Raw genomic sequence first — 10,159 nt, 5'->3', positions numbered from 1 at the left:
GAGAGAGAGAGAGAGAGAGAGAGAGAGAGGAAAGTTTCTTGAGATTTATCAGACTTTTCATTTTGTTTTTGCAGAAGCGAGCCTATCATCCATCATGACAATTCCTAAGTTCTACAACACTGAATATCAAACTGTTGGTTCAGAAGTGCCAATACCAGTTTGAAGACAAATTATGAAACCACTAAGAAGAAATCAACATTTTTTCGTTAATAAATATTTTTTAAGAAATGTAGATTAACTTGTATATAGTATTTGAATCTAATTGTTATGTAATTTCATGCTAATAAACCTAATAAAAATTAAGAAATAATTTTTAGAAATGCTTTGTATACTGACCAAACCTTTGTCTTTTCAAATTGTCCAATAATCCACTGAGTCAATTAAATTTTACACACATCTATCCTCACCTTTTTTTTTCCTATTTATACATACATGTGTGCATTTATTCATTCATGTATGCAAGCAAGCTTGCATGCTTATGTGTGTTTCTTTTTCGTTTTTTAATTTAGAGTTGATTTTGACCATCTGCTTGGTAACATCTTGTTTTGGTCACCATCCTTTAAATCTTAAGAAAGTCTTGCAGATTTCTATTGTTCCAAATATCATACTTATTTATAGTGTACAAATTAAGGAGTTGCATTCTCTCCTCAAGATCTCAATTTCAACCATGCTTTACTCCAGCCAGGTTTGTATAGTATATATGCTGTTGCTCCAATCACAACAGGTCTGAAACAAAGTGTATCTTGGGTTCCAGGTTTGCAAGCTCCACATTGATGGCCTACAGACGTTTTCTTTCTCCTGTATTTTTCTGACCACATTAGTAACCAGAGGGCAGCTGATTTTCACAACAGAGGATATTTTCTTCTCACTGTCCCATTTAACATCTGGCTGGTTGTGTTTAAAATAAGTGGCTGCTTTAATTTTTAGGTAGCACCAATAGTCTTTTAATCCATTGGTTCTTGAGCAAAACACTTCATTTTCCATTGCTCCAGTTCGTTCAGCCGGCAAAAATCAGTAACCTTGCAACAGACTGATGTGCGGTTCAGGCAGGGAATATGTATGTCACGGATGAAATAAAACAGTAGGAATTATTTTCTCTGAAGTCTTGCTTTGCATCAGTCTCTCCACACTTTCATGGAGAAAGTTTCTAAAAGAAGTAAAGGAATGACACCACTTGTAAGGCACTCATTTACAACTGTCATGTGATGCCAAAACAAATCCACACACATGCATGTGGGCACACACATGTAGGGAGAGATACAATTGGCTTCTTTCAGTTTCCATCTATCAAATCCACTCACAATATTATTGAAAAAAAATTAAGTTGACAACAAAATGAAGACTATGGTAGAAAAATGAAATGAAGATAGAAAGATGTACAAAAATGATTTTTTAAAATGATACGTTCACTTTGAAGGCTGAGAAACTGCTGACAGAGAAAACAAAATATCATGGAAGGAATGTTATATAAAGAAAACAAAACAATAGAAATTGAGAAAGAAATGGAAGAGAAACTAGGTAACAGTAATATAGAATTTAATGGAATTTAAGTGAGACAGAAAGCTTGGGTGTTTTGTGTGTCCATCCAGTCAGTATGGGGTGAGTTTCTTTAGTTTTTGAAAAGTACCCGTTAAGAATACTCACCAAATGAATAGAGAAAGAGAAAAAAAAAATGCTTCTTCAACAGTTTGAAAGTGGTTCAATAAAACAGAACCAAACTATGAAAGATAGCATCGAATATGTTTAGAGTATTATTGAGAAATGACAAAATGGGTTTTAGAAAAAAAAAAAAAAGTCTTTAAAAATCATTGTAAGAGATGTTTCTGCAATATCAGTGATTCATTCATCAATAAGGCTGTGGTCATAGTTCAGATATGAAATTGTTGACACTTTTTAATGCAGTGGTTCTGAAAAAGGAGCACAAAACGGGGAGTGCAATTGATGGGTTGAAGGGGTAAAAATAGTGGGCCTTAATAATTTATTAATAATAATAATAATAATAATAATAACAATTAAATTATGTAAGATGAGTCACAAAAAGTTCAGCTTCTGAAGGAATTTACAAAGAAAAACAAATGCTTAAAAAAATAATAATAATAATAATAATTTCAAATTTTTGCACAAGGCCAGCAAGTTCAGGGGTCGGGGAGTGGGTAAGCCAATTTCTTCAACCCCAGTGCTTAACTGGTACTTACTTTACCAACCCCGAAAGGATGAAAGGCAAAGTCAACCCCAGTGGCATTTGAACTCAGAATGTAAAGACAGACTAAAAGTCGCTAGGAATTTTGCATGCTAACGAGTCTGCCATAATAATAAAAACTAATTGCAATCATTCAGACAACTTGGCCAGTACCGACATTGAATACATAAATCAGCAGCATTCAAATAAATATAAAGAACAATATATCAAATTCAAAAACCTGTTATAATTCTCTTAGCATTCTGATTACTCAGTTAAATGTAACACTTATTTATTCACAGTTTGGAATTAATTGTGTATTATCTCATAGCTTCAAAATTTTGACGATGTGATTATTTTTAGAATGACATTGTAGGGTAAGTGTGAGAAGCTGGATCTGGCTGGTTTGAACATTAAAATAGGTAAAATATTTGGGTGTGATGTGGTTGGTTTAAATGCTAAAGAGTTAAAGAGTGAATCAATCACTGCAAATTTGAGTTCACTTTTTTCTTGTTGGAATGTTTAGGGAGAAGATTAGTTGGAAACCTTTAAGAATATCAAAACCGAGACTGAGATAAATACTCTTTTAACTTGCTAAACCCTGCTAATAAATACTTTCTAATTATGGCACAATGCCAACAATTTTGAAGGGAAGTGGGCTACTTTATTACAATTTTGAAGGGGGGGTGGTCTACTTTATTACATAGACCTCCAGTATTTGGCTGGTACTTTGTTATTAATCCTGAAAGAATGAAGGGCAAATCAACCTCAATGGAATTTGAACTCAGAATATAAAGCTGGAAGAAATGCCGCTAAGCATTTTTATCTAGCATGCTAACAATTTTGCCAGCTTGCCACCTTAATCATCATCATCATCATCATCATCGTTTAACGTCCGCTTTCCATGCTAGCATGGGTTGGACGATTTGACTGAGGACTGGTGAAACCGGATGGCAACACCAGGCTCCAGTCTGATTTGGCAGATAATAACAATAATAAACTTTTCTACTTTAGGCACAAAGCCCGAAATTTTTGGGAAGGGGGCCAGTCAATTAGATGGACCCCAGTACATAACTGGTATTTAATTTATTGAATCCCAAATGGATGAAAGGCAAAGTCAACCTTGGCGGAATTTGAACTCAGAATGTAAAGACAGACGAAATATTGCTAAGCATTTTGCCCAGCATGCTAACATTTCTGCCAGCTCGCCACCCTTAACAACAATAATAATAACGAGCCTTTCTACTACAGGTACAAGGCTTGAAATTTGGAAAGAAGGGGATAGTCAATTACATTGATCCCAGTACTTCACTGGTACTTTCTTTTATCAAATTTGAAAGGATAGAAGGCAAAATCAACCTCAGTGGAATATGAACTCAGATCATGAAGAGTCAGAAGAAATGCTGCTAAAGATTCTGCCAGCTCACTAACTGGACCCTAGAAAATTAATAAGACTTATTTTATCAATCCATCAACAAAAGGAGTATCAAATATCAAACTAAATAGTTATAGGTACCTAGTCCAACTTTAACATCTTAACTTCAGAAGCCTTGTGTGTCTCAAGCCAATAAAAATAAAGAAAAAAACCCACCTGAATTACTAAAAATGAAACAGGACTTCCATACAATTATACATCGATAACCAAATTTTAAATATTAAACATCACCATTTATGCATCCATATTTTCCATGCTGGTATGAGGCTAATGTCTGGATACCCTTCCAATAATTTTTTAACTAAAGTACTTAACTCCACATTTTCCTGTATCAAATGGTCAAGGTGCTAAACTTTGTTTATGCAAGACATAAACACACTTCACTGCTCAACAGGTGCCAATATAAAACCATACAGGTAACAATGCATACATACATATTATATAGCTGTAGTAGAAGACAATTGTCCAAGGTGCCATACAGAGGAATTGAACTTGAAACCACATGATTATGAAGCAGACTTTTTAACCATACAGCTATGCCTTCAAATTATTAGCAAAGGATAAAGAAACAAGTTTAGTAAATTTGTAAAATTATATTTCATCGCTCAAATAGAAAACTTAGAATTTGTTCATCTTCATCAATTAGACTTTATTAAATCAATTGGATTTTATCAAATCATTGTGAAATCGTAGGCGTCGCTGATGCTACTATCACATAACTGGCACCTGTGCCGGTGGCTTGTAAAAAGCACCTTTCGAGCATTGTGCCTCATGGAGGCAAAGTGGTCAATGCTGGTGGCACATGAAAAGCTCCTTCTGAATGTTGGGCCTCACGGAGGCAACAACCGAGACCTTTGGCATTATGTTGTGCTTGAGAAGAAGACCCATCAAGCCAAGTAAATATCGCAGCCATGGTAGATATCGGTGTCACACAAATGGTACATAAAAGCACTCATTAAACTCTTGGAGTAGTTGGCATTAGGAAGGGCATCCAGCCATAGAAATCATGCCAAGTCAGACTGGGATCTGGTGCAGCCTTCCAGCTTACCAGCCCTGGTCAAACCATCCAACCCATGCCAGCATGGACAATGGACACTAAACTATGATGATGATGATGATGTGTTGTTCTAGGGCAAAGCATGTATACTTCAATTTGCCAGATTAGTAACTTTGGATCTTTAATTTACTACTGGTTAGCAGTAGCTTTGGTATTCATTTGTAAAAACAGTTGCTCCAAAATTATGCCAACTGCCTAAATGTGAGGAGATCATCATGTTCTTGCAAGCCTGTAAACTGGCTGGACAACCTATATTTCATGGACGGCAGTAGGTACCTCATATATGAAGTAGAATATGTTGCCTTCGTTACCCATCACATCAAGGAATGCAAATAATTCATGGAATGGAAATAGTAGAGATCACCGTATCCTAACTTTATAACCGCTACTACTATCTAATATTGGCACAAGGCCAGCAACTTCAGGGTTGGCAGGGTTAAGTTGATTACAATGACCCCAGTGCTTGACAGGTATTTGTTTCATCAACTCTGAAAGGATGAAAGGCAGAGTCAACCTCAGTAGAATTTGAACTCAGAACATAAAGATAGACAGAATACTGCTAAGTGATTTACCTGGTGTGCTAATGATTCTGTCAGCTCACTGCCTTTCTAATATTGGTTTCAAATTTTGGCAAAAGACCAGTAAGTTCAGGAAAGAGGGAAAGTTGATAACATTGGCCCCAGTACTCCACTGATACTTAGTTTTATTGACCCCAAAAAGATGAAAGGTAAAGTCAACCTTGGTAGAATTTGAACCCAGAATCTAAAGACGGATGCAATGCCTCTAAGCATTTTGTCCAGTGTGCTAACAATTCTGCCAGTTCTCTGCCTACCTACTCTCTTATATTAAAACTTCATAACTATTACTTTCTGGAGTTGAGATTTTGTATAGCCAGGTCCACCTGACTGGCTCCTGTGCCAATGGCACATAAAAAGCACCAACTGATCATGGCCAATGCCAGTACCCACTGACTGGCTCTTGTGCCGGTGGTACATAAAAAGCACCATCCAAACGTGATCGATGCCAGGCCCACCTGACTGGCTCCTGTGCCAGTGGCACATAAAAAGCACCCACTACACTTTTGGAGTGGTTGGCGTTAGGAAGGGCATCCAGCTGTAGAAACTTTGTCAGGTCAGATTGGAGCTTGGTGCAGCCACTGGCTCACTAGACCTCAGTCAAACCGTCCAACCCATGCCAGCATGGAAAATGGACATTAAATGATGATAATGATGATGACGATGACGACACCAATATTTACAACAACCATTATTTCCTGCTTATAAAGGGTTATGACCAAAATAATTTTCAAAGGTCAAATAAGCAATGAATTGGCCATATCTAATATTGGTACGTATAGCCTTGTTTATCACTGATGCATGCATTATTGATCTGGGAGAGCACAGTATTTTCAATTGTGAATCATGTTATGGTTATCATGAATTGATCTATGGATAACACAGGTCAGTGATTAGTTGAAGATTCTGCTTTTATTGCAACCAACCACAATGCACTTACTATTGCATGTGTAAACATTATCGTGTTACACGTCTATATATTTTTCTATATGGATTTACATACATGTACCAAATCAACATACTCCCAGTAAATAGTAAAAACATGAAGGCCCCTGACCCTGACAAATGGTGCAGATGAATGTATTCTCTGCAGGAAAAGGTAGAGATGTATTAAAAGAATACATGATGATGGAAGCTTCGCTGCTCTTGGCTGCGAGTTAAAATGTCAATGGATCTATCCTTCATTCCCTTTACAAATGGCATGGAGAAGATTCGTTTTTGTAGGGAACAAAACCCCCCATATTACCATTTTTCTCTTTCTAATGATTTAATTAAGAGTAAGGGATGGGCCAAAGACCTTTGCAGGCTCTCTGACACCGGTGAAATTGGGGCAATTAATGTTAAGCTTGAATATCTCTAAGTCAATAACTGCAGGAAAAAATATGAGTGGATAGGGGATTCCAAAGGGCTGATGTTCTGGGGTAAAAAGGAACAAGCAAAGGGATTAGAGCTGAGGTCAGTTACCATGTAGCTTTTGTGAGAAACAAAGAGTAATGTACTCAGTATACATTTATATGCCACATGGTATAGCACAGGTAGCATAAGTAGTTAGCTCTTGGTAAAACCAAGAATACGATCCATGTTTGATTCTTAGCTGTGGTTATTTGATTTACTCTATGTATGCCTATGAGAAAAGCATGAACATCACTGCTCTCTGTATATGGAGTTAATATGGTTGGTCAGTTATTGAGGAACACCCTGATCACAAAATGTGAAACAATTAATTTATGTATCATGCAGTATAATGTAAGGAATATAAGTAAATATTTATCCCTATTCTTATGCTTTCATAATTTGAAAAAAATACCCTGCCACCTTCAGAAGAAAATAGCTTGTCCACAAACAAGACAACTTGAATGTGCTAGAATATCTTGTGACATTAAAATTTATATTTAAAAAAATACATTCGTGTTTGCTTTGTAACACAGCAAGTGGTTGCATTACCTCAAAATAAATTATTTGTTTCGATAATTATGACTGAAAAGTTACCAACAATATAACTGGTGTATAAAACAATATGAGTCACAGTGAATTCCCAGGACAGTGGTGCGAGTTCCTAGGAGTCACAACTGGAATCATTTTTAACTGAGGCAGTCAACTCTTTTGGGTCTTAAAATTTTGGAAGGTGGATTCTCTGGCTGATACCACAGACTAGAAAGTTTCATGTTTTCATTAGCTAACAATTTTCAGTTGGAAAAGAAGAAAAATCACAAAATTTTTGAAAAGAATTTTTGCATTATCTTCCTTTGTATCAACAACAACAAAAAACGGTAAAAACGTTGAAGCACTTAAACAAGAATAAATGTAAGGTATTTAGTGAGAAACTAAATTGAGGTGAGTCACTGACATTTGTAATTTTTAAACGTGAAGTGTATGTGTTTGTGTGTTTGTGTGAATTAGATTGTGTGTGTATGTATGTTCATGAACATATGAATATATAAAAATATATACCAAAACGAAAAATTCTCTGTTTGTTCCCATTTTATGATAACTAAACTTAAGATCTATGATGGATAATTCTCTGATTTATCATTTTCAAAATCATCTGCTCTCAGACAATAAGTTGTTATAAATGCAAACATATTTATTTAGACAGTGTATGTCATATCAGTCACTTTATTCCCTTCTTAAACACTATTCATAGGGAGTGTTTAACCCTGATTTCCTAGCACACAAGAAACAAATTTCTCCTTGGATACAACACTTGTCTATCATTAATAACAAGGCCTGTGTATTATACAAAACTTATCACCCAAGAGCTGATATCCCTCATCCACTCCGTTATTTCATCCCCTGTATGAGGAGAAAACAGACATGTATAATACATACAGAAGACTGCATAAAGATAAACGACCTTACATATACAGACATTGAAAAATCAAACAAATTTCTATTAGGTTTGAAATGAGAGAGAGAGAGAGAGAGAGAGAGAGAGAGAGAGAGAGAGAGAGAGAGAGAGAGAGAGAGAGAGAGAGAGAGCATATTAAAAAAAAAAAAAAGTATCGTTTTAATTTTGGAAATCCTGTATTTAGATTTGGAAAACTATTGGAAACATGAATATACAGATACAAATGATTCTGAACATGATTGATGATGCCATTCTTGATGAAATGATTGACAGAAATGATCTCTTACTTATGTTCAGTAAGGAAATGTGCAATGAAGTCATGCTTGTCTTTAGAAAGCTTGCCACAGATATTACAACAACGACAGTCCATTTTGTCATGCATGCTTCGATGAAGATGATACATTGCTGCATCTTGGAATAGCAAACAGCAGAAGTCGCACCGATAGACATCATCACGAGACATGAGGTGAGTGATGAGTTCTTCAGTGGAGAAGTCCACCAGACACACTCGGCTGTTAATCCGTGCATAAGATGAAGAACTTGTCGACACTGATGTAGTTCTGTTGGGAAGTAATGATCGGTGTCTGTTAAGATGTGTTTGCGAATTGAGTGACTTAGATGTTTTAACTGAATGGTGACCAAGAATTGATCTTTTCGGAGCACGGCTTGTTATGCTTTGCTCACAGTTTGAATTGTTGCTTTCACTTGTTATGCTATCGCCATCATCTCCCGCTTGAGCATGGTGCATGTCTGTTGTGCTCACTGCACACATAACACCAACATCAGGCTCAGTACTGGAATGCACATCACGGAGTACTTCTGAATGAGTTGTGCCATCCAGGTGTATGACTAGAGAATCTTCTAGAGATTTGGGTTGGTCGTTCTCATCTTGATCAAGGGGATCCACCTGGCGCACCATTAAATTTTCTGAGCTCATAACTTGATTAATATTTGGATGAGCAATTGCTTCTAGTTCATGAGTAATTGCTTCAAATTCATCAAAGTCTTTTGGTTCTGACTTCATTAACGAGGAATGATGAGCTGAAGTTAGACTTGACAAAGAGAAACCTCCATCCTCTTGGTCTGGAGCTGTTTGAGATTCAAAATTGTTTTGCATAATTTCATATTCTTCGTTACTCACACGGGTGACAAATGCTGGCTTACGTCGGTGTGAAAAGTTCATAGTCTGCATTCCAGCATCGCCAATACCTGCAGATATTTGAGCCTAGAATATAAGATTAAAACACAATTAGAATGTGATAGAAGCTAACCAAAGGAAATATTAATGTCATTAAATATACATGCTTATATACCAACATCCCCCATTCTCTAGCCAGGTTGATTCTACCCTGTCTTAAAAGTAATTCCCTTTTATGGTTATCATTTTAATTTTCAAATCAGAAATGTTATTTGTGTTACTACATTATTCAAACCAATGTTTGCATATCTTGATCACTGAGTTCTCAAAACCGAATAATAATAAACATGATGATGATCATGATGATAGTGGTGGTGGTGGTGGTCATCATCATCATCATTGTCGTCATAATAATAATGATGATAATGATAATAATAATAATAATAATAAGAAGAAGAAGAAGGGAAGCTGCAAGGGCTCATACGGCTGTAAAGATCAATTATTGATCAATAAAGCCATAACTGAAGACAGCCGCAGAAAGAAGAAAGGCCTCAGCTTGGCCTGGGTGGACTACCAAAAGGCTTTTGATAGTGTTCCCCACACGTGGATTCTGGAAACACTAGCCATAAACAAGGTGGCACCAATTATTATAAAATACATAGGGCACTCAATGAACAAATGGCAGACAGTGCTACAGCTCCAAACAAAAGAGGGACTTGTGAAAACGAAAGCCATCCCCATTAGAAGAGGAATATTCCAGGGAGACACGCTCTCTCCACTCCTGTTCTGCCTGGCTCTCACACCCTTAACTGAATTGCTAAATAGAACTGGATGCGGTTACAAATGTTACGGAAAAACAGTCAGCCACCTTCTATATATGGATGACCTAAAATTATATGCTAAAAACGACAAAGAGCTAGAAACACT

The 10,159-nt window shown here is 36.4% G+C and overlaps 2 protein-coding genes across 4 annotated transcripts in view; one reads left to right on the top strand and one right to left on the bottom strand.

Moving 5' to 3' along the window:
• LOC106872795 (uncharacterized) overlaps window positions 1–406 on the top strand; it is a 15,709-nt gene extending 15,303 nt beyond the window's left edge. The window contains exon 8 of the mRNA XM_014919905.2: window positions 75–406. Coding sequence (XP_014775391.1) covers window positions 75–163 — 89 coding nt within the window. The 3' untranslated portion in view covers window positions 164–406. The remainder of the gene's footprint in view (window positions 1–74) is intronic.
• A 1,113-nt stretch (window positions 407–1,519) lies between these two features.
• The window catches only part of LOC106872801 (zinc finger and BTB domain-containing protein 24), a 45,400-nt gene continuing 36,760 nt past the window's right edge, over window positions 1,520–10,159 (bottom strand). For all 3 annotated transcript variants that reach the window (XM_014919915.2, XM_014919914.2, XM_014919916.2), the window contains one exon: window positions 1,520–9,319. In XM_014919915.2, the coding sequence (XP_014775401.1) occupies window positions 8,378–9,319 (942 nt within the window). In that variant the 3' untranslated portion in view covers window positions 1,520–8,377. The remainder of the gene's footprint in view (window positions 9,320–10,159) is intronic.

This window comes from Octopus bimaculoides, chromosome 7 (genome assembly GCF_001194135.2).
Source record: "Octopus bimaculoides isolate UCB-OBI-ISO-001 chromosome 7, ASM119413v2, whole genome shotgun sequence".
Taxonomy (NCBI): Eukaryota; Metazoa; Mollusca; class Cephalopoda; order Octopoda; family Octopodidae; genus Octopus; species Octopus bimaculoides.
Note: the sequence above shows the minus strand (reverse complement) of the source record. Positions and strands in the feature narration are given on the sequence as shown.